The 23579-nt window shown below is 56.5% G+C and overlaps 1 protein-coding gene and 1 long non-coding RNA gene across 3 annotated transcripts in view; one reads left to right on the top strand and one right to left on the bottom strand.

Annotated features, from left to right (window-relative positions):
• Positions 1-327: 327 nt before the first annotated feature.
• NGEF (neuronal guanine nucleotide exchange factor) overlaps positions 328-23579 on the bottom strand; it is a 94690-nt gene continuing 71438 nt past the window's right edge. For both annotated transcript variants that reach the window (XM_081813375.1, XM_081813376.1), the window contains 10 exons: positions 11818-11978; positions 10348-10500; positions 9060-9189; positions 6735-6809; positions 5004-5093; positions 3907-4070; positions 3517-3672; positions 2742-2821; positions 1852-1956; positions 328-1307 (listed from right to left, as the gene is read on the bottom strand). In XM_081813375.1, the coding sequence (XP_081669501.1) occupies positions 1117-1307; positions 1852-1956; positions 2742-2821; positions 3517-3672; positions 3907-4070; positions 5004-5093; positions 6735-6809; positions 9060-9189; positions 10348-10500; positions 11818-11978 (1305 nt within the window). In that variant the 3' untranslated portion in view covers positions 328-1116. The remainder of the gene's footprint in view (positions 1308-1851; positions 1957-2741; positions 2822-3516; positions 3673-3906; positions 4071-5003; positions 5094-6734; positions 6810-9059; positions 9190-10347; positions 10501-11817; positions 11979-23579) is intronic.
• On the top strand, positions 3561-14771 carry LOC145720430 (uncharacterized). Its single transcript, XR_014143327.1, has 2 exons — positions 3561-3695; positions 11691-14771. It is a non-coding gene; the product is annotated as an uncharacterized LOC145720430 (long non-coding RNA).

Here is a 23579-nt window from a genome sequence, read left to right as displayed (position 1 = left end):
CCTGTGGGATCACCACCCACTGACAACCTCTGTTGCACTGTGGTCTCCCAAACCTGTGTTCTCACTTCCACTGCAGCAGAAGGGTGTCCCCAGCTCCCTCAAAGAGCATCTTCTGTTTCTGGAATCCTTCCACAAGTTGAGGTCCAAATCTTCCACCCTGAGGTCCTAACTCTGGCTTTTTCCTGTCTTGGAAGCCACCTTAACCTCCTCCTTCAGGACATGCTACTCCCCTGGCCTTGAAAGGAGTTCCTCTTTCCCTGCCCGGAACCAAACACCTCATTCCTGTGTGTAGCAGAGCAATAAAGAAAGAACAGAGCTTCACCTCCGTTATTTTATACATGATGCTTCTTTTAATGCAGCCAAAAATGATATTTGCTTTTCTTGGAACCAAAACCGATACAGGATGCAGTGGCCAATTCATTCCTCACAACACCTGGGCTCCTGAAGGGGCCAGAAGACACAAGTTACATCCAGCTTGTCAGGGAGCCAGAGGTGGCATGGGCCCTCGGCCAAACTCTGGTAGGCCTGCCATGAAGCAGGGCCTGGCCGTGCAGCCAGAGGCTGGCAGAGGCTTGGGGAGGGGGGAGAACAGAGGCATTTGGTCTCTTGGTCCTTTGAATCGGAGACCAAGGGCTGCTCAACAAGCTCAGGCAAGGGCGGTCCATCTGCACGCCTGGTGGATTCTAATGGCTTCCAGGGTAGAGAAGGACATGTGCAGGGGGTCATGAGAATCCTTCCAGCCTGCCCTTGGCCAGGGACACCCCGGGGTCTGGGGCCTCTTCCAGTGCCTGGGAAGGCCCCTGGAGCATGCCAGTCCACTTCCACCCCCTCTAAGAGACAAGAGGGACAGGTGGGAGAATACTGTTTAAAATACCCTTTCTCGTTTATAAATGCAGCAGAGGAAAGACGTAGGCACCCTTTCTCCAGTTTGCAAGCGAGGGGGCCAAGACACATGAGCACTCAGCACGCGGCAGGGAGAGCGGTGGGGGTGGCTCCTGCACAAGGTGCCTGCCTCCCCCCAGAGCCCCTCCACCGTTCGTCGGGGTTTGCCTGCCCGGAGCTGCTCTGGCCTGCCCACCCGCGCCTTCCCGCCAGGCTGGTGACCCAGGCTGGGGGTCACTGCCGATTTCGGCTGCCCAGCTTCCTGCGATCCTTGTTCTGGCTGCGCTGAGGGTCGTCCATCTTGTGGACTCGGAAACATTCCTTGAGGTTCTGGGACCGGATCTTGGGATTCAAGATCTCCTCAGTCATGGAGCTGGGGAACCAGCCTCTCTCCTGGTCGTGCAGACGCTCGCCAAAGATCCACCCTGTGTAGGGGCGGGTCGGGGAGGGTCAGGCCGTGGGCTGAGGGCTGAGCCTCCGTCCTGGCCAGGGCTCCCATCTGTGCAGGGAGCAGAGGCGAGGGAGATGCAGGAGCCCCGCTGGCCTTTCCAGAGGGCACCTGCTTGAACAACTGCTACTGGACACACTTGGATTTTTTTCTCCCCAGGAGCCGGGAAAGCCCTGCCCCGACCTCCTCCTGGGGAACATGGTCCTGGGGCGCCAGGGTGTGTCCCAAACGTATTGGCTTTGGAACCCATTCCTGAGCCCTTGGCCACTCTCTGCCTCTCAGCATGAAGCCAGGAGACCCCAGGCCGCCCCCAAAAGGGAGAGGTATCCAAGCTGACCACCTGGAGTCTGGAATGCCACCACCACCCTCTTGCTGGGCAGCCTGTCTCTGAGCCTCAGCCTCGTGATGTCTGCTTCTGCCCATGGGGCTCAGGCACCCCCCCATCCCTCAGACTGGTGCAGAGTCCTAGGGGTGGGGAAGGGGTGGTGCGAGTGGGAGAGGCACCCAGCCCCAGGTCTCACCGTCTTCGGTCTTTTCCAGGATGTTCAGGATGTCGGCCAGCTCCAGTGTCAGCTCATCCGGCTGCTGGGCCACATACGGGTGCACACACTGGACCTGGGGGCAGTCTGAAGGGAGGAGAGAGGGAGGTGGCACGTCCTCATCCCCCTGTCGCCCGTCCTGCTATGGACCCGGCAAACCGTGGACACCCCCGGGTTAGCAGGGCAGGCACGCCTACCAGAGCAGTGCAAATTCCCACGGCAATTGGAAAGGGTCTGTTCGAGGGAGAGGGGGGTGTGGCTGCAGGGAAAACGTGGTTTTCACGTGTGTCAAGGAGATTCTGTAGGGCTCCCCAGCGCCAGGGGCGCTGAAGAAAAAACGATCTATGCATAAAGGGACGAAGAGGCCGGGAGGGGGGCTTATTTCGGACGTCAGAGGGCACTTCTCGGACCCGGAATGTGGTGCTGGGAGCAGTTGTGGGAGGGCCTGGACTTGGAGAGCACAGCAAGCCCATCAGCCTCTCTGGGAGGCAGGTGGGCCGGCACCCTTTTATAGTTTATAAGGTTTTCAGACAGCTGGCAACCCCAAAAGAACACTGGTGTTTGCCTTCTGGGCCCAAATTCCTCTTGGTTTCCTTGTGGGACCTGTCACTTAAGACCAAGTGACTTATTTCATTATTAAGCATCCACGTGTTTGTGAAGCTCAGTTACACCGATGTCGTCCATCCGGGTTGGTTCAAAGCCCCTCGGGCGGGGGAAGCCATGTGGCCTCTGGGACGGCCAGCTAGTAGGCACTGCCCCGTCAGAGCGCAGACAGCCCCCGCCCCGCCCCTGCCCTGCAGCGCCCCCGCCCCGCCCCCGCCCCGCCCCCGCCCCGCCCTGCAGGCGGCCTCCTCCTCCCCGAGGGCACTTACCCAGCAGCCGGGAAGTGAAGGAAACAAACTTGGTTCTCCGGTTGGGGGCCAGTGAGGTCATCCAACGCTTCATCTCACTCCTGGGACATGGAGGAGGACACTGCCAAAACCACAGAGCGACCCCCCCCCCACCCCGGCGTGGTGCCAGGCATCCCACAAGGCCACAGCAGGACAGCTGGGGGGTGCCCAGAATCCAAGGGAGAGGCATGGGGAGCCCTACAGAATCTCCTTGACACGCGTGAAGGTCCGCTGGTGAGGGAGAGCCCCCCCCCCACCCCAAACAGCCCTGAAGCCACAGGCTCTCAGACATGGAACCGGGGAAGGCTGTTGTTGTCCCCATCTGGGTGGTAGGAACTGGACCTAGATGGGGGGCGTGACCTGTGAGCTCCGTGGGGACAAGTGCAGGACACCACACGGGGCTCCAGCACCTCTGTCCACGCTGACCTCGGCTGTCCCTCCCAGAGCCCTGGGGCTGCAGGGCAGGTGGCCTGGCTGCTCAGAGGGGTGATAAGATGGCCCTGGGACCACCCCGTGGTGTGGGGCACTGGTCAGCGTGGCCCCAAGGGCTCTACATCTCATCAGGAAAGAGAGGCCCTTCCAGAGCCTGAGACCCAGATAGGACACACGCAGACACACCCCCCCCAGTTGATGGCAGCCCCTGGAGGCCGGTGGGCCACCAGGTGTGTGCTGAGCCCCGGAGCCTTGCTCCACCTGGGAAGGAGACTCGGAGGCGCCTCGGGCATCAGGGGCAGGGCCGGCGGCGCGGGGCACTCACTGAGAGGACGCTTTCAGCATGTAGGTGGCCTCCCGGTCGTCCGCGTTCTCCAGCAGCCGCAGGATGAACACGTTCGCCAGCGTCTGGCCCTGGTCCTCCAGTTCCTCCACGCGGAGGAGGCCCCGCGGGGCCGAGTCAAACACTTGGTACTTGTCTCTGCGGGGACCCAGGATGGCAGGGTGAGTGTGTTGGTCCCAAGGAGGCCCCAGGGTCCCAGGGAACCCGCCACCCCCAGTCCTGCTGGCCCTCCTGTTCTGGCCACTCCTCACCTCCTCCTGGAAGCCCCCCACCTGAACACCGGTCCCCCTGGCCTCCCAGACTGCCACCTCCCACGGTGACCGAGGGGCTAGCACTGACGCAGCCGCCAGGGCAGGGGCCCCCCCTGCGCACCCGGGGATCTGCCGGCAGATCACCAGCAGGTCGTTGAAGAGGAAGAGGTAAATTTCCCGGAAGAGTTTCTTGGTCCGCAGGGTTCGGGATGTCTTGGGGCCGGACATCTGCTGCAGCTCACCCTGCTTCAGCAGCCAGCGGGAGTGGGAGATGATCGGCACCGACTGGCCGGGCGGGGGGTGGGGGGGGTACGGCGTCAGGTCGGGCTGTGTCCCTCCAGGCCCCACCTCCCTCCCCAGGCTCCCCTGGCCTCACTGGCGCGCTAACCGGAGGAACGGCATGGGGGCCCCCCCCCCCCCCCCCCCCCCGCACTGCGGGTGCGGTGGGGGGGATGGAGCGGTGCCGGGCAAGCGCGGAAGGGCGCGCCGCGTGCATGAGGGTGCACACTCCCACGTGCGCGTGCCTGGGTGTGGCCGTGCATTTGTCTGTTGTGTGTGCTTGCGTCTAAGTGTGTCTGTGTGGACTCGTGTCTCTACACGGGGGTGTGTGTGTGGGGGGCCAAGTTCACAGGGGAGAGGGGAGAACCGGGTGCCGTGGGACAAGCAGGCCAGTCTGCAGGCGCCCGCTGCGTGGCTCCGGGGGAGGCTCCTGGCACCCAGTGGTCGGCGCGGCAGGTGGAGACACGGGGGGGAGCCCAGAAGGCCACAGCTGGGGCTCAGGGACCCTCAGTGGGCACGGTGTGCTCATGCGCTCACGTCACCAGAACCCAGGCCCCAGGGACCCTTGGGGCTCACTGATGCCTGAAGCTTGACATAAAGTCGGGGGAGGTCGGTCACTGCTTCAGATTTTCAGTCCACCCGCCCGCCCCCCATGTAAGAATCCCTGGAATGGTCCTTGTCACGTGCTTCATGTCAACTAAGTGCTCAAGGTCACACAGCCAAGAAATGAGAGCAGGCAGCTCCGGGGTCCTTGCACACTCAGAAGATAAGCACAGGCCACTGCGATGGAGTGGTCACAGCGGCGGGGGGGGGGGCAGGCAGGGGCAGCGAGGGGTGCCAAGAGAGGTGTCAACGAAAGTGCCACTGGAACCCGACCAGGGACAGATGCCCCCGGCCAGCCCAGCTGGGCTGGGGACACACGGACGGGCGCAGGTTCACCTTGATCTTAAACTCCATCTTCTTCTGAATGCTGATCATCTGCTCCGTGCGGCTCATCTTCCTGACACCCTCGTTGCACGCTTTTACCACCTGGCATGAGAGGGGGGACATGTGAGGCCAGGGGCACCCAGCTGTTCCTGGCCACTGCCTCTGTCCACGCAGGCCCCAGAGTGCGCGGACACTGTCTGCAGCGAGACTGGCCGGCCCGCTCCTCACCACGGCTCTCCGTTCTGGGGGAGAGCATTAAAAATTGCAATAATTTTACATGCACTAAAGTGGAGCGCAAAGCCAGCCTGGAAACCACAATCGCTTTTTGCAGAGATTACAGTTGTATGAGCAGGTCTGCAAGGGCAGCACCCAGATGCCACCAGCGAGGTGTGCAAAAACGGGCCGTCTTTACCCTCTGCCTTTTACTTCTGGGCACCTGCTCAATTTTTTTTTTGTATTGAACATCAATTACTTTTATAAACTAAAAAAATCCACTTTTATTTTTTACTTATTTTTTTATGGATTTTATTAAGTAATCTCTACACCCAAGAAGGGGCTCGAACCCACAACCCCGAGATCAAGAATCACATGCTCTACCGACTGAGCTGGCCAGGTGCCCCTAAAAATCCACCTTTGTTACGAATATGGTAAGCTATGAGAAGCACAAGTGGAGCTTTTGTTAGACAAGAAAGAAAGGGAGGTGACAGCAGAGAAGAATTTAAGAAACAGAGAGCCTGGCCCCCGGCACACGGGCCTCTCGTGGGTGGAGACGGTCACTGGACTCACCCTCTGGGGCCCCGTGGGGGTCGGGATGAACCCCCGCCTGATCAGGTGGCCAACTGGTAAGGGACAGGAGGAGGGGCCGGCCGGGGAGACAACTGTGAGAAGGAGCCCTCGTGGCTCCAAGTGGCTTAGAACTGCCATCCGATGGCTGCTGAGGCCAGTCCTTTCACTGAGCTGCTGCCTCCGGTACAAGAAGTGGAAAGGGCCCCCCAACCCCAGGCTCTCGCCCATCACAGTCATGGGCACGACAGAGCAGCCCCCGCCCCTCTGCCAAGAGCTGGCTTGCAGCGAGGACGGACATACCTGCTGACCCCCCCCCCCCCCCCCCCCGCACATCCCCTACTCTGCTGGCGACCCCTAGGAGGAACCGCCTCTCCAAGGGTGAGCCATGGACATGGCGTCTTCCCTCTTGGGCAGGAAAAGCCCAGGGCAGACAGGAGGGGAGCAGCCTGGGGTCGGGGAGAGGCGTGAGGAGGAAGGCACAGGGCTGGGCTATGTCAGGGCACAAGAAGAGCCAGATCCAGCCCCCTCGGGTGGCACAGGAGGGAAGACACTGGAAGCAGGCAAGGACAAGCGTGGGGCTGTGGGTGGGGGGCAGCAGAGGTCACCACGGCTGTGGCCTGGGCTCACGGTGACATTTGCTCAGGCCACACCCGATCTGTTTTGGGAACTCAGTGATTTTTCTTTTCTTTTTTTTAAAGTAATCTTTACGCCCCAAAGTAATCTTTATGCCCAATGTGGGGCGTGAACTCGCGACCCTGAGCTCAAGAGTCACCTGCTCCCCCGACCAAGCCAGCCAGGTGCCCCTCAATGACCTTTCTCGATTGCAAAAGCAGATATTAAAAATGAATTTGCAATTTCCAAAGACACAGCGACAGAGGAGGAGGCAGGACCAGAAGGCAGGTGTCCGGACAAGGAAAACAGTTCATTGGGAAGAAAGAAGGAGGAAGCACAGCTCACCATTTCCAGTTCTTTGTGGGCATCCAAGGCAGTGCACTCACGCTCAGACCTTTCTTCCACTCTCTTCAGAATGTTCTGAGCACAGGAAAATTCTGCGTTAATTTGATCCTGTGTGGCGTTTCCTCCCCACCCCGCCCCCATGCAGCGGTGACACAATGAAGAGCCCAATGGGGCGCAGGAGAACCCACAGCAGGCCCAGGACCGAGCATCCTGATCCACAGGGGGGCCCGGCTCTAAAACGATGACCACAAGTCAGGCTCCTGCAGAGAGTTAACCATGAAGGCTAAGCTGCAGCCCGAGATTTCCCTGCACCCCCCCGCCGCGGGCTCAACAAGGAGACCAGAGAGAAGCCGGTGGCCCCATGCTGGCGGGGCGGCCCCAGTGAGGTGGCCCCAGAGGGGGGACGGGCATGCTCAAGCCAGCCCTGGCCCCATGGGGCGCACAACACTCATGGGAGGCACGGGGCGGGTGGGGGGGCTTCCCTGCCCGGCCCCTAGGACTGCCGTTTGTAGCCGAGTCCCAGTGACCCTGAGACTTTGTTAGTTCTGGTCTTACTGATGAAAATGCCTTTTTTCCAACTGTTTGATTTTCTTGAATTAACAAAACGAGGCTTTTGCTCACCTTTGCCTCAGACACGCTTCCTCGGACCACTTCCCTGACGGCTCCAGGCCGCCACCCCCTCCCCTCGCCCCCATGCTTCCTCAACACAACGTTGAGCTAGGTCTTGATCTTACTTTCGTTGGTTTTCATTGTATAAAAATTAAGATTTTTATATATCCACATATGCGCTTTTGCTATGATTTCTTAAATGCTCCCCCCTCTGTCTTCTGTTTCAGTTTTTCCAAGTTAAAAAAAAAAAAAACTCACACATCCCTTCATTGACCGGCGCCCTGTGACTTGGGTTCGTGCTCCCTGAGTTCTCGAATAGCGCCCTCTCGGGCTGTCCAGGGGGTGGGGGTTGCTTCCTCTGACGCCCCTCTCTTTGGTCTCAGGCCTCTGGGCCCGGTCCCCCCCTCCCCTGCTGGGACCTCTCCTCCTTACTTTGCTGCGGGGGACTAGCTAGCTGCCCCAGGACTTTGGTCTCTGCCCCGTCTGACCTCTGAGCTCCCCTAACTATGGCTCACAGGTCAACCTGTCAGCTCATCGCCCACAGAACACGGCCAGATCCACACCATCCACTCCCTCTGCCAGGTGGACCCAACACCCCCTTAGCCTGCGGCAGTCATGGGGTCCCCTTTCAGGAAATGTCCCCCTCTCCAGGCTTCCCTGGCCCCAGCCCTCCTGGGCTTCCTCCTTCCCCCTACTCCTCCTTGGGCACTGTGTCCCAGGGCTGGGTCTTGGGACCCCTTTCTCTCCTTCCCTGATGGTCTCTTTCACTAAATGCCACCTGGATGCCGAGAGGCCCTGTGCTGACTTCTCCCTTTAACTCTGCACTTGGAGATTCACTGGCTCAGTCATCTCAAGCTCAGCGAGGTCACATGGAACCCTGATGCTCCCCAGCCTGTCTCCCCGCCTCGGTAGGGGCTGCGTCATCCCTCACGTTGCTCCAGCTCACTCTTCCTCCCTCTTCCCCGGAGTAGCAAGTGGGCATCTCAATTCTGATTTCCCTCCAGGATCTCCCCTCCTCCCCACCTCCCACCCTCCCCGCCTCTCCCCCAGGCCAAGCTGCCTTTCTCCCATAGCTTCCTGACCCCTTCTCCCATTTGCCCTTCTACTCTCCTGCCCATCACTCTGCACAGGCAGCGTTGTGTGTGCTCACCGAAGGCAGTCAGATCAGGCGACTCCCCGTCCTGCTGAAGAATGAAGCCAGCATCTTACCTGGTCCCTCGGGGCCTCAACTGGCCTCACCACGTCTCTGCACTCACTCCTGTCAAGTTCCCTCAGCTCACCACTGGCCCTCCTGCCTGTGAGCCTGGCTGCCCCAGGGCCTTTGCATAAGCAGTTACCTGTCACCTGAATGGCTCCTCTCTGTCAGCCAAGTCTCAGCTCAGATGTCACTTATCTAAGAGTCTTTCTTGACCACCCCCAACTGGCGGTGGCCAGGCAGTGACCCCCGGTCATGTGCTCCCCCGTTTCACTGTCCTCACAGCCATGACCACTTCCCACTTGTGTGTGCTTGTCAGTCTCTCTCCCAGACTATGGCTCACCGGGAATAGGGGCTGAGTCCCCCACTGCCTGGCACACAGTAGGAGCTTCGTTAGGGTTTGTGGAACAAATGGACTTCCTAGAAAGCTAGCAGAGAGCTAGAACGACCAAAGGAAATGGTCTGCAGCGGGAGAAGCATACGCAAGCCCGGTCCGCACGTCGGGTGGGAGAAGCTGGTACCTGGACCAACAGCTTGAGGCGCGTGATCCTCTGGAAAGGCAGGATGAGGAAGGAGGACAGGGGCAGCCCCCGGCACTTGGGGTCCAGCTCCAGCTGCGCAATCAGCTCCCGAAAGGCTGCCTTCTCCTGGCTGGGGGACACAGACATGAGAGTGGGTCTCTGGCTCGCAGGCGGCGTCAGTCGGAAGGAACCAGGCAGCCCACGGGCACGGAACACACGTTGAGTTCTTGTCTTTTAATGGAAAATCGACTGGTCATGTGCAAGCCAAATAACAATAGTGGCTTCACATGCCCGGCCCGTGAAAACTTAGCAAAATATGTTGTGTGTGGGAAGGTAAGAATTCCTCGTGCGGCCAAGTCTATGACTCAGACGCGGCATTTGGTGATTTACCCAGCGGGGAACCGTGGCAAGGTGAACCCACATAGTGACAGCAGCGGCCGCAAGCTGGGGACAACGGCTGCAGGGCCCAGCGCCGCTCCTGCCAGCAGACACAAGCTGGTGGCTCGGCAATGGGGAGCGGGGGCCACCGTCCCCTCGGGCCCAGATGCCCTGTGCTCGAGGGGCGCACCGTGTACCCTCGGCCCTGCAACACCGGCATCCTGTCCTCCTGTGTGCTCGCTTGTCCTCAGAGCTAGCGTCCTGATTCCCTCGAGTCCCAGTTTTCAACCCCCGAACAGAGAACACCAAACCCCCGAATGCTCATGTTTTAAAACCTCCACAGTTAGTGAGGAGGCTGGACGGCCAGGCCCAGGGGAGTGGAGCGTTCAGATGTCACTTCTCGGGGAGGCCTCTGGCGCTCCTGAGCGCAGCTAAGAACACATCCCGGGTTCAACTGTCACCAGAGCGTGGCACACACGTGTGAGGTAGGCAGAAGAGGCAAACGGCATGGAAAATCACTTCATCTACCCGAACCCCAGGGAGGCTGACAAGTGGGCAGATGAGTAGCGAAGTCAAGGGTGTTGCTGGAACACCAGACACACCCCCCCGCCCCATCCTTGCCTTTGGCTCTAGTTCAAACCATCCTCCCGACCTCCTGGGCCCCGAGGGGCCCTCCCGGCCTCAAACTCTCTTTTCTAAGCTCACAGAGCTCAGCCCAGCCGTTCCGGACACGGGTCCAGTGGGCGCCGTGGCTGGTGGTCTTGAAGTCAACATTCCTCTCATGACCCCGCAGCCCCCGGGACGTGCCAGGCGTGGAGACTGTCCGGGGAAAGCAGAGGTCCCAGGACGGTGGCTCGGTGTCCCGGTGGGAGAAGCGACAGCCCGCAGCCGGGGAGGGGGGTGCACTCACAGCAGCTGTTTGTAGGTCCTCTCCTGGTAGGTCTGGTTGCTGACGTAGGTGATGTACACCGAGAAGTGGTTGGCCGCATAATGGTACACGATGTCGCACACGTCTGAGATGACGATGTTCTCCTCCATCCGGCGCTCCAGCTCCAGGAGAAACCTGCGGCGGGGCAGGGGCGGGGGGGGGGGTGGGCAGCGGCTCGGGTTAAGGGCGCCTGGACAGGGACGCTCAGGACACATCGCCACCACCGGGCCTGGCTCGGGCAAAGCCACAGACGCGGCAGGACGTGATGCCCGCACTGAGGGCGCGCTTGGTCACATCAGGGACTTACTCGTCCAGTGTTTTTAGGTGCGTAATAGCGTGAGGAGTGTTTGTCAAAAAGAGAGAAAGGGGCCTTATGTTTGACGTACATACTGATGTGCTCACGATGAGGTGACGACAGGGATTCGCTTCAGCGGGATCCCCCGAGCGGTGGGGAGGGTGGGGACACGGGCAAACCCGGATGCCGGGCTGGCGGTGGGCTCGCCACTCTGCTGTCTCTACTTCTGCGTGTTTGGAACTCTCCACGAGGAAGTATAAGTAAATACATAAATAAAAAGACTCCCTTTCCCCCATGGGTGAAGCGGCAGAGGCCGAGGGGTCTCTCAGCCACTGTGCACCCGAGCCCTCTGGGCGGGGCTGCCGGGAGGAGGTGGGTGTCCGTGCGGAGGAGGAGGGACCCACGGGGGGCCCACAGAGTGCCCGGGGCGCCCCAGGGGTGGAGGGGTCCCTCCTGCCACACCGCGGCTTCACATCTGAACGTGCGCGGTTGGCCCAGCGCACCCAAAAGCTGAGTTTTGCGCTTTGAGCCGCAGACTCCGTGGCCCAGCGGGAAATGGTCAGTGGAAGTTCTATCCTAAGAGTATGACTGGCGTCCCTTTCCTCTTGGCAAGAATCAATGAATGGTTGTTTATGCCTCCTTCATTTAAGCTCCTCCCATCCTTCACAGGCGAAACCTAAGCACGGTTCCAAAGCCACTGTCACAAATTATTGCAAACCCCATCTAATCGGAGGGAGAAGGTGTAAGGCCAGGATGGGGCTCTGCACTGGCCCCCAGACAGTCTTGGGGCCCCGCGCACGCCAGGCCAGGGTTTTAGGACACCGGGATATAGATCAGCTCACACGGACCCCCCTGGACCTGGTCAGGATGCCCGCCACACACCTGCCTGATGGTGGGGGACACGTGGAGCACTTGTGCTGATGGGAAGGGTCTGCAGGTAGCAGGCCTGTCCAGGGGAACGTGATCTGCCACCCTGCTGGCAGGGCTGGCAGATGGTTGGGTTCACGTGTTTGTTTATATCTTACTACAGATAATTCCGAACACACACAAGCAGAGAAACCAGTGCAAGGAGCTCTCACCACCAGCTTCAGCCATGCCCCAGGTGAGGAGAAGCTTCTAGAAGCCAGGCCCCACAAGGCCCAGAGCAGGTGGCTCACCGCTCACTGACGGCCATGACGTCCAGGACGTTGGAGAAGAGGATGTGAGCCTCGGACGGGTGCAGGATCTTCTTCAGACGCTCATTCTCCATGAAGTGAGACACGAGCAGGCTCAGGCTTTTGTAGTAGGAGGCCTCGGAAGTGACCAGCTCGAACATGGCCTGTGTCGGGACAGACAGGCAAGAGGAGGGCCAGGGGTCACCTTGCAGGGGGGCGTCTACCGCGCTCCCAGTTAGAGACGCAGAGACAGGCAGGCCCGCGTGCGCAAGGGCGTGTGGAGTGAGGGCGCTTCCACACACTGGCAGCGAGCCCCCCTCTGCACAAAAGGTAGAGAGAATGTGCTCATGGCTCCCTGTATCAAACACTGGAGACCACCTGACGCCCGAAACACAGAGCAGGTGAAAACCCAAGAGGTCAGTCATCTATGGGAGCCCCAGCAACTGCCTAGGGTGATGCAGATGGTCTCCTGGTGCAGAATGGGTGTGAAAATCCTTACGGAGGGACGCCCACACTTACACACCCCCAAGGCCGGCTGGAAGGACACGGGCCACAATGTCAACCACACGTATCAGCAGGGGGAGCAACTTACATCTTTAACTTGTCTGAAAATTGAAAAACGAGCATCTATCATTTCTTTCACGGTCTAATTTTATAATGTAATCGATAAAACAATTTTTGTTTTGAAAAAGAAAAAGAAATCCAGAATTAATAAGCTTTTTGGAGGCACCCTTATTCTGTGTCATGACTGCTACCTGATCATTGAGCCTCTGTGCTCTCCGGTGAGGAGCTTCTCTGGAGTGAGGGCGCTAGCTTCCGCTCACCTTCCTCCCTTGCTCACAAGCAAACCAGCGACCCTTCCTGAAGGGGGGATTCAGGTCCCACAGTGGTTGCCCAGAAGGGACCGTGTAGTGGGGTGAACCATGGACCCCCCAAAAGCTCTGGCACCTATGAATGTGAACTTATTTGGAAACAAGTACTTTACAGAAGGATGTCAAGGACATCGCTGGGGATCGGGAGTCTAAATCCAATGACAGGTGTCTTTAGAAGAGAGCCATCTGACACGTGAGGGACGTCTGGCGCGGAGGCATGGGGAGGAGGCCGTGTGAAGACAAGGCAGAGCTGGATATGCTACCCCGCGCCGAGGGCCACCTGCAGTTGCAGCTAGAAAGGGCAAGCGGCTCCCCGGAGCCCTCGGGGGCAGTGAGGCTCCCGCCACTAATTTGTTACAGCGGGCCCCAGGAAACGATCACAGACAGCCGGAGGAGGGGTGGAAGCAGGAGGGGGAGGAGCACCGGGACTCCGGTCCTCCTCGCGCCCCGACCACCCCACATCTCACTGCAACCCTCCTGCCACTGGCCAGAGCCCTGATGCAGGGCTCGAGGCTCTGGCAATGCAAGCTGGACCTCCAGGGCTCTGGAAGGCCGGGCAGAAGGAGACAGGGAGGGCCTAGAATTTGTTCCAAACGCACTAGGAATCCTCCCAGGTCCCCCAGGAAGGGGCACAGAGGAGCTCCCGTTTCACCACAGGAACCAGATGCAGGGGCGATGTAATGCCCCCCAAGGCACCCATGGATGATGGAAGAGCAGAGACTCAGCCCAAGGGTCTCCCGAGCACCACGCTGCCCCGTGAGAAAGAAGGGACATGTTTGTAAGTTGGGGTCACGTGGTAGCATAAACCTGCCCAGCAACAGTGACAAAGTTCACAGGGAAGTCACTCCAGGGGTCGTCCACCCATCACAGAGCCTGGGCCACCGCCGCAGAGTCCCCCAGGTGCCCTAGGGTCTGCACCTGACCTGGGCTGACGGGAGACGCATCCCCGAGTCACGGGGGCCTGGTCCACTTAGCGGACGAAGCCACAGAAAGCACATCCCACCGGCCTCACTGGCGGCCCCAGCGCTCGGCCTGCCGACGCCTATGCATCGGGACGGGGCTGACGTCAAACCGCGTCTCCGCTGCTAAATTTAAGTTTCCTAAGAAAATGTCAAGCCATTGCAGCTTGCGAGTTCTAAGCAACTGTAACTAAAAAAGCCCCCTAAGCTGAGTGTTGCAGAGAGGGTACAACACTGTGTCCAACCCGCGGCCCCGTCTCCCCGAGTGATGCGCGTCAGGCCCGCCCGGGGTTGTTGCACCTGCAGCCCCAGGCCCACGGCATTTTGTCTGCGGGGGCTCAGGGGGTCGGGGGCAGCGGGGCCAAGGCAGCAGGGCCTTTCAGCGGCTGGGCCTGACTCGCTGCTCACGGACACCGGCTGAGCCCACCGCCCACTCCCCCTCCTCCGCTGACAGGCCATCAGTCGTCTGTGAATTTGGCTGTTGTCCTTGTGTTATGTCATGTTATTTACTACATCACCATGCTTGCCTTTTCCTTATCGATACTCCTTTTACTCTCATTCAAGCCTCGTGGTGGCAGCGCAGGGATGACGGGGATCTGGGCCCTGTCTGCTCTCCAGACTCTCACTCACTCACTCACTCATTCACTCACTCATTCATTCACCCACTCATTCGTTCACTCACTCATTTGTTCACTCACTCATTCACTCACTCATTCACTGATTCATTTATTCACTCATTCATTCACTCACTCATTCACTCAGTACTCACTAATTCATTCACTCACTCATTCATTCCTCACTCACTCATTCATTCACTCACTCACTCATTCACTCACTAATTCATTCACTCATTCATTCATTCCTCACTCATTCATTCATTCACTCACTCATTCACTCACTCACTCTCCCATCTGCTCCCATGTTTGAGTGCCTGTTTAGGCCCCGGGCATTCAGTGGCGAGCGTGGCCAACTCCCTGCCACCATGGAGCTTGTGTCCAGGGGTGGGGACAGAGCAGACAGGAGTACAACACTTCTGGTCAGGCGGTGAGAAAGGCCACGGAGCAAACGGGGACAGGTGTGTGTGTATGAATGAGCATAAGAACGTGCATGTGAGTGTGTGTGTGTGTGTAAGAACGTGTACATGTGTGTATGCGTGTGTGTATGAATGAGCATAAGAACGTGCACGTGAGTGTGTGTGTGTGTAAGAACGTGCGTGTGTTGCTTACTGCAGGGCACTCCTTCCTGATAAAACCACTGCTCTGTGGCGGGGCTGGGTGAGACCCCCCCTTGCCCAACACCCGGCTGAGGCCCGTGGCCTCGGGGAACACTCAGCTACACTGACCTGAATTTTATCAATCACAGCTCGTCTCTCGATGGTGCTCTTAGTGCTCAGTTCGATTAGTATTCTGTTTGATTTCTGCCAATATTCCTGTTACACTTCCAGTTTTTTCCAGCCCTGCCACTACCAAGCCCCCTCCTGCCTGGGTTCTTTTCAAGGGGTAAGAGCCGCTCAACTCTGGACGCTGCGTGGGAGGGGCCGGGCCAGGGCGCCCGCCCCAGGCAGCTGAGCAGCGGAACAGTCAAGGCTTCTGCCTTGGAGTTAGCCAGACCTCGGCCATGAATGAGAATTGCTTTATCCAGCTAAGCCTGTTTCCACGCGCACAAAATGGGAACAACAGTCCCCAGCGGACAGTCCTCAGCCTGGAGCCTGCCCATCTCAAAGCACCTGCTGGACGCCCAGGGTCATTACCAAGCTGACATCAGGGCGCTGCCCTCACAGCCTGAGCTTCATGGGATGGAGCTCCGGCCAGAGGGGTTAAGAGAGGCTTGTACTAGGAGGTGACACGGGATTTGACAGCAAGCCCATTCCCAGGGGCGCAAATGTTCATGCAGAGAAGGATGTGGGCACCTGGTGGGACAGTGGGGCTGGTGGCCAGGCCACGAGAGAGGGCCACAGAGGAAAGAACAGGCTCCTGTGTGCATTTCTGAGTCTGTCCTCCTGCTTGCTGTATAGGCCAGAACCACACAGCCCTGTTTTCCAGTGTCCGGGAGGGCTGCTCCTGAGCTCTGAATGTGTTCACACCATTTCCCAAGCTGGCCCGTGGATGAGAAGCCATGTCCGGCTCCCTGCAGGCTACCCCACCGCGCTTGGAAGGCACTGGGGCCTATCTTTCTCAGTAAATTCAGATCGTTCTCCAAAGAAAGGAAACGACAGAGAGAAATCATTGGTGTCCCAGCTGGGACCATCACGGTTCCATCTCACACGAGCCGGCCAGATTTAGCTTCAGCCGGCAACATCTCCCCTCCCTGGGGCCGTCCAGAGACGTGTGAGACTGCGGCCCCCAGAGCAGCACTGCACCCCTCGGATACAAGACACTCCAGACGCACAAAGCCGGGACCCCCCTCTAATGCAGTGTGGGCCACGGGGTCTGCTTGGGGATCGCTGGGTGTGCAGGCTGTCTCAGCACGGGCCGGGGGGGCCCAGAGTTAGGACCACCTGGCCATGCTGTCCGAGCAATGCATTTGAAGAAACGAATGAGACCCCAGCCCAGCAAGGGGGATGAAAGGGGAGGCATGGATACCAAGAAAATCTGGGTGATTCCCTACCTTGGTCTTCACCTGCACCGTCTCCTTGTTAGTCAGGATGCTCAGTGGAACCCCCACGCGGTGCATTCTGTATGGCTCTGGATTGTTTTCAGCACCCCCTGACCTCAGTGTTCGTGAATCACAGCTGTCTGAGGCCCTCACCTTCCCTTTATCACGATGTGGTCATGGGACCTGAGTCTCCAGGGTGACCTCTGTGGAGGTCAGAGACTAAGGCCGCCTGTCTCCGCTGCCGTAGTTGTCTGGCGGGGCATCAGCACAGCCAGGACGCAGAAGCACCCCCTCCCCCACAGTCCCAGGGTGGGGGTGGGGCTCGCCTCTTCCCAAGTCCCTCTTCCCAGGACAGGCTGTCCACAGCGGCCGGGTCTGAGCTCCCATCTGAGCGGGTGAAGGGAACAAAATGGATCTTCTTAGGTAGCCTGCGTTTTCCCACCTGTTATGGGCCGAGTTGTGTCCCCCAAAACTCATATGTTGAAGCCCTAGCCCCCAGTATGACTGCATTTGGAGATGGGGCCTAGGAAGAAGTCATTAAGGTTAAATGTGGTCATAAGGATGGGGCCCTGATCCAATATGACTGGTGTCCTTATGAGAAGAGACAGACCCCAGGGATGCAAGCCAAGGACAGGGGTCCCACCAGACACCAACGCGGCTTAATCGCGGACTTCCAGCCCCGGAGCTGTGAGAAATCCATGCCTGCTGTCCAGCCACCCAGTCTGGGGCAGTCGATGAGTGCAGCCCAAGCTGGCCAAGCACCACCTGATTTCCCATCCAGCTCCAGGAACTCTGGTGCTCTCCATCCTCCAGGCCGCCCTCGCTCGCCATCTGACCCGAACTGGACCGGAGGCTGGGGCCAGGAGCCCCCTCCCGACACGGACACACACCTCTCAGGGAACCAGGGAAAGTCGGACATTATTCCAAATCACCGGAGCGAGGCCTGGGACCAGAGTCAAGAGAAAGGAGACGACCTCTGCGTCAGCAGGGCCACGCAGACCCGACAGATGACTCTTCACCGGTATTCTGTAACAGCCCGTACTTCTTCCCAAAAATCACACGGGAGAGAAAGTTCATTTTGTAAGAACTCAGGACGTTCCTGCTGCCGCTCCCTCACCAGAATAAGGCATCTTTCTCTCTCTAAATCCAGGAAATGCTTGGCCATGCTTCTCTCTTAGTCACTACGCTTCTGCTCAGACACACAGGCGGGTGCAGCCCTTACCCGGTGAACGGAGGTCACGGATGTCTTTGTTCTCTCCACCTTGTCTGTGCAGGGTTAGCAGAGACAAATGGCCCCAGGGTGCTTGTCCAACACCCGACAGGTGCCTGTCACCTCACCCAGTCCTCACTAAAGCCCTGGAGGTCTCCCAGACTGTCCCCACCGGGCAGAGGTGGGTGCTAAGGTCACACGGCCTGTGAGCGGCGAGACCGAGGTTTGTCCTTTTGACTCCAGGGCCCCGTGCCTCCACCGCTCTGCTATGGGACAAGGAGGCCTTCTACACAGACACCGAGGTTTCCCTACAAGCCCAGAGGCCAGTGGTGCCCGGCCAGCGCCCTGTCTCCTCGGAGGTGGGCCTGCTGTGATTTATACAGAAGCCCCCTCCCTCCTACACTGGACTGCAGACTCTCTCCAGGTCCTTAATCATCTGCTTATTATGTGCTGCTTTCAAGTAGGTGCTTCATAAGTCTGTTAAAGGAAAAAACCTCCAGACTACAACTCAAGCGTGAGCCAGTCCTGGTTTACGGGTGGGTTAGTAATGTCTGCCCACTGGTACCTTCCACCCAAAGGTTCTGCTCCCCAGGCTCCTTGCTCCCCATGTTCGGGGCAGCCTGCCCGTCTGTTTACAAGGACACCATTAGCCGCATCTTATGTTCATCCTTCTCTCTTGGCTCCTGCTGGCCTGGACGTCCAATGTCCATCTCCTTTCCTGGACAGCGTCCTAAAGCGGCTCGTACAGAAAACTCAATGCTCCAGAAGTTTACTGACCACCTGCTATAAGCTGAGGGCCGCCGGACACTGGGGACCCCGAGATGACCAAGACCCGCCCCCTGCCCCCTTGGAGACCCTCAGCCCAGGAGACCTCAACCGTGGGGGAGAGCCCAGCACCTCAGCTCACTCGTTCCACAAACATGTACCGAGAGCTACCTCCAGGATGTGCCTGGGCTCGATGCTGGGGACACAGAGAGACAGAGGCATGCTGTCACCAAGGATGTAGTCAGGGCACGGTCAATGACAGCTCAGCAGCGATCCTGACAGTGAAGTGGGAGCGCAGGGGAGGGGGCCTCGCCCCGGCAGTGGGGAGGGTTCTGGAAGGGGCTGAGTCAGAGAATGAGAGTTAGCCAGGCAAAAGGGGGGAAAAGCCAACATTTTTCAACCTGGTCCCCTGACCACAGGTGTTTGTGAAAATGCAGATCCCCAGGCCTCACCCTAGACCCACACACAACCTGTCCTTTCACAAGATACCCAGGTCCAGGGGCGCCTGGGTGGCTCAGTCGTTAAGCGCCTGCCTTCGGCTCAGGTCATGATCTCAGGGTCCTGGGATCGAGCCCCGCGTCGGGCTCCCTGCTCAGCAGGAAGTTTGCTTCTCCCTCTCCCGCTCCCCCTGCTTGTGTTCCTTCTCTCGCTGTGTCTCTCTCTGTCAAATAAATAAAATCTTTAAAAAAAAAAAAAAAAGAAGACCAGGTCCTTGTGAGGCATGGCAGTGACTGAGGGCGCTGGCCCCCAAAGCTTCCACAAGCACCTTTCTTTCTTACCGGTGCCTCGGAGTCCTAAGTGTCAGGGCACGTGCCCGATGCCTCTTTCCCGTTAGTACATTTGCTTTTAGCTGGAAGGTGGGAGGGGACAGAGAGAAAGCTGAGCCATAATGCCAGGGGTTTGGGGTGTCCCTCCTGGAGCACCAGACTGCCTCAGAGGCTGTGGGCATGTAACCCAAGGACAGCTTGGTTCAGACCCCACGGTCCAGGCTCCATGCCCCACAATGTGCCAGAGGGAGTTATGGTACCTTGTTCTGCCGAAGGCCGGGCCTTGTGCTCCAGACGCTCAGTCCCCATGCACAGATGGCCACACACTTGCTCTCTCCTCGGGGGGTGTTGCAGGAGTCAGGAAAGGGGCGGCTAGGCCCTTCCGTCAGAGACCGCACCTGCTCTTGGCTTTGGGGCCTTCAGAGTAGCCACCCCGGGCAGGTTCACCTCCACGCTCCAGGCTGGTCCCCGCACGCCATGATCCGACCGGAATGGCACGAGGCTTTGCTTACTTCTGTGGCTAGCACAGTAATTCACACGTCACAGGCATTAAGGCGGCCGGAAGTGACTCAAAAAAGGCTCTTAGTCAAGAACAAGCCCCTAAGAGTGTCTCTTTCTTCCATGAATGATGACGAAGTCAGATTCCAGAGCCCACGCCTTGACCGGCTGCAGTAGGTCCAGTCCACGTGGGAAATACAAGGAGGGACAAGACTGAGGGAGATCACGGTGTTTTTGGGGGCCTAGGGCTCACATATGACATTTGAGCTTGTCTGCAGCCCCTGGGGGCCCAGAGTGCCCCCCACACCACCAGCAGTCCAATCCCAATCCTCTGCAAGCCCACACATATCACAAGTGCCAATTGTTAACATTTTCTCCAGATGACCTGGTTACTAAGATGATTTATGAAAAAATTTATACTAGGGGCGCCTGGGTGGCTCAGTCGGTTAAGTGTCTGCCTTCGGCTCAGGTCATGATCCCAGGGTCCTGGGATCAAGCCCCACATTGTGTTCCCTGCTCAGCGGGGAACCTGCTTCTCCCTCGACCCCCACCCCCAGGCTCATGTGCTCTCTCTCTCTCTCTCTCTCTCAAGTAAATAAATAAAATCTTTAAAAAAAAAAAAAAAGATTTACACAAAAGTAGGTAAAAACTTAAAACTTGAAACGATGTTCAGCCTCACTCACAGTAAGAGAAATGTGAATTAAAACCACAAGATATCACTTTGATCTAGCACATTGGTCAAGACAAAATGATCAACTAACGTACAGCGGTGATGCCGAGCCAGCTCCCTTATACCACAGTGTGAAGACAGTATTTTCCCCAAATCTAAAAAACAGGTAACTTTTTTAACTCCACAATTCCACTTGGCAATTCCCATGGTACTCCACTGTGAGGGTTTCAGTCTTAAATAATGCTGCACTGAATGTCCTTGATCCACATTTCTTTTTTTTTTTTTTTAAAGATTTTATTTATTTGCGAGAGAGAGTGAGAGGGAGAGAGATCACGAGCAGGGGGAGAGGCAGAGGGAGAAGCAGGCTCCCCACTGAGCAGGGAGCCCGATGCGGGGCTCGATCCCTGGGCCCTGGGATCATGACCTGAGCCGAAGGCAGACGCCTAATGACTGAGCCACCCAGGTGTCCCTCAGGTACATAAATTATTTATCCAAAAGATTCCTTTTAAAAATGACAAATGCTAATGTCTCTCTGTTGGAAGAGTTACAGGTGTCTGTCATAGGACAGGAGTTATCTGACGTTCTGTGTGAGGGCTACTGTCCATCTCAAACCACAGGCGAAGTCCCTCCCCCTCCTGACTGGAGACTCATTTGCTGAATGGTTAAGCTTTATCCTAAAGAGACAAGTATGTGGTTCAGTGCAGGTCGGTGAGCAGAATAACAATCACGATTTAATTTCTTGATAGAAGTACATCATATTAAAAACCCATAATTTTCTTCTAAAATGGGTAGTTAAAAAAAAGAAGTGTATTAAAATTCGAAGTTGCGAAAACAAAGAAAAAACCTGTCCTGTTTCCCAGGCTGAGCAGACTCAGATTGAGGTAGATCCTGACAGATCCCCTAGACGGCCCGCAACGGAGAACACTGGGTCCCCTCCCTTCTTGTACCTGGCAGGACGGAGCTGAAGGTCCTGTCTGGGCACGTCGGGGCTGTCCTGTTGCTGGTAAGGACCAGCCTGCGCAGGCCACCCCACAGGAGTGTCTGTGTGACCCTATCTCCTTGGAGACACTCCAAGTATCCTTCCCTGCTCATTTTTCAAGCACACCCAGCTCACCAGGATCAGGGGCCAGAGCAAGTCTGTCTTTTCTATTCCCTTTGCCTTGACAGGTTCCTGGTGCTCGCTGGGGACATAAGCCACGCCAGTCGCAGGAGTGACCGCTTCACGTGGCATGCTGGGGACAGCCCCTGCAGGTTCTCCATTATTTCTCAGGACCCCGGCATCAGCCTGGTGAGAATCAAGTACTATCTGATGCTTCCTCCAGGGAGGTGCCTGTCCCCCCTCTCCAGTCCTGGTCCCTCCTCTTTGCTTTTGAGTCTCTTTTCAGGATCATTCCATGGTCCACCGCATTGCGGGGGCGGGGAAGCCCTGCCCTCCCCCCCGTGAACGCCCTACCCCCTCACAGCCGCCTCCCACCCAACCTTGTAATTTGAATGTATGTCTGGTTATTTTCTCAAACTGTTGTATTCTTGGACAGTAATTCCAACACCGTTCCAAATAGGAGCGTGGAAACCAAGAGCTTCAGAATAAGTTTAAAAAAACAAAATCGAAACCAAGAAAATCCTACCCGACGTCTAAGACAATGCGTTCCAATTTCAGCTACCTAATTTTTACTTAGAAAAGGAGAGAAACATACAATTTTATTCTTAAATCCTGATTCTTCAATGACTAAGACTTGGGCCTACGAAAAGGCCATCACTTTGGGGTATTTTCCTTGTGTGAACGGTAGTTCATCGCAACCTGCTGCTTTTGTGGCTAAGGAGAAAAAGATGCTCCAGCAACAGATTGAGCTGGCGGTACGAGTTACCTGACTTGCTTTGATAAATGAGATCTACTGCAGAAGTCACTGACTTGGAAAAAAATCTGAAGATCTCACTGTTGTGTCCCTTGACAAATATTAACAAAATTGTCTAGACACTCACATTAAGCTTTTAAAAATAAATATGGAAAGTCAGAGCAGGGGCACTTGGGTGGCTCAGTCGGTTAAACATCTGACTCTTGGTTTCAGCTCACGTCATGGTCTCAGGGTCCTGGGCTTGAGCCCTGTGACAGGCTCTGCACTCAGCAGGGAGTCTGTTTGAGATCCTCTCTCTCTCCCTCCGCTTCTTCCTCCTCCTTCCCCAAGAGCTCTTATATGCATGGTGGGGGCATGTGTGCGAGTCTCTCTCAAATAAGTAAGTAAATAAATAAACCCTAAAGACTCAGCGAGACCCATGGAAGCCTGTGTGCCCGTGTGATTTGCTACTGTATGTGACCACAGTATTTATTGTTAGGTCATCCTAGTTATTTAAATATCTCTATCAGATCCATTGGAAATGACAAAAATGTAATTTATTATGTCTCTTTATTTCCCATGCCAGTTCTACTATCGATGGAATGTTCTATCCTGCCTTCTATTTTTTAAAAAAATATTTTATTTGTTTGTTTTAGAGAGAGAGAGTAAGCACAAGCAGGGGGAAGGGCAGAGAGACAAGCAGACTCTGGGCAGCCCAGAGCCCGCCACCATGGAGCTCAAGCCTATGACCCAGAGATCATGACCTGAGCAGAAACCAAGAGTCAGACGCCCAACCAACTGCGCATCCAGGCGCCCCTCTACCCTGCCTTTTAAAAACTCAATGTGTCGTACATATTCACCCAGTCTATTCTCTGAAAACATGTTTTTTACATGTTTTGCCTTTGCACACTGTCTTACTAAATAATTCCCCTATCATGGCACATTTCAGGTTCTTCCTGTCATTCTTCCCCTAATTTCTGCTGGAATGAACATCCTAATAAATAACTATTTGTGCACATTTCTGATTATTTTTCAAGATAAATTTCTAGGAATAGTAATATTAGACCTGTGCAAACATCCCCTTGTAAGGGTTTGATACAAATATTGCTATTTTCTTCCTATCAGCTGTGTTTGAGAGTACTTATTGAAAAATCCCCCAACACCCCCCCCCCTTTTTTATTTAATCACTGGCCACTTGCAGTTTTCCTGAGAATTGTTTTGTCCATTTTTCTTTGGGATAATCATCTTTTTCTTATTGATAGAGCTCACTAATTGATCGAGGCCTGGGTTTTGCTGATACATACAAAAACAACTAAGTTTTACATGTTTATCTTAGAATCAGCCATCTCCCTGAAATGCCTAATAAAGATTTTTAAGTAGGCCGCCATTGTTGGCAGGTAAGGGTGTCTCTGACTGCCCTTCTTCACGGTTATCTCTTATTTCTTTCCTTGTTTTGCAGGACTGGCTAGAACTTCCAGACCAACATCAGCGTTTAGCAAGCTTCATTGTCTTGCCTTTATTGTCACCAACAATTCTTCATGAAATGTGATCTTGAACACAGACCTAAGATATTCTTGAACATAGACCTAGGATACTC

Source organism: Leptonychotes weddellii, chromosome 3, assembly GCF_054177405.1.
Source record: "Leptonychotes weddellii isolate Sample4059 chromosome 3, ASM5417740v2, whole genome shotgun sequence".
NCBI lineage: Eukaryota > Metazoa > Chordata > Mammalia > Carnivora > Phocidae > Leptonychotes > Leptonychotes weddellii.
The sequence above is the reverse complement of the archived record's forward strand: the minus strand, read 5'-3'. Positions and strand labels throughout refer to the sequence as shown.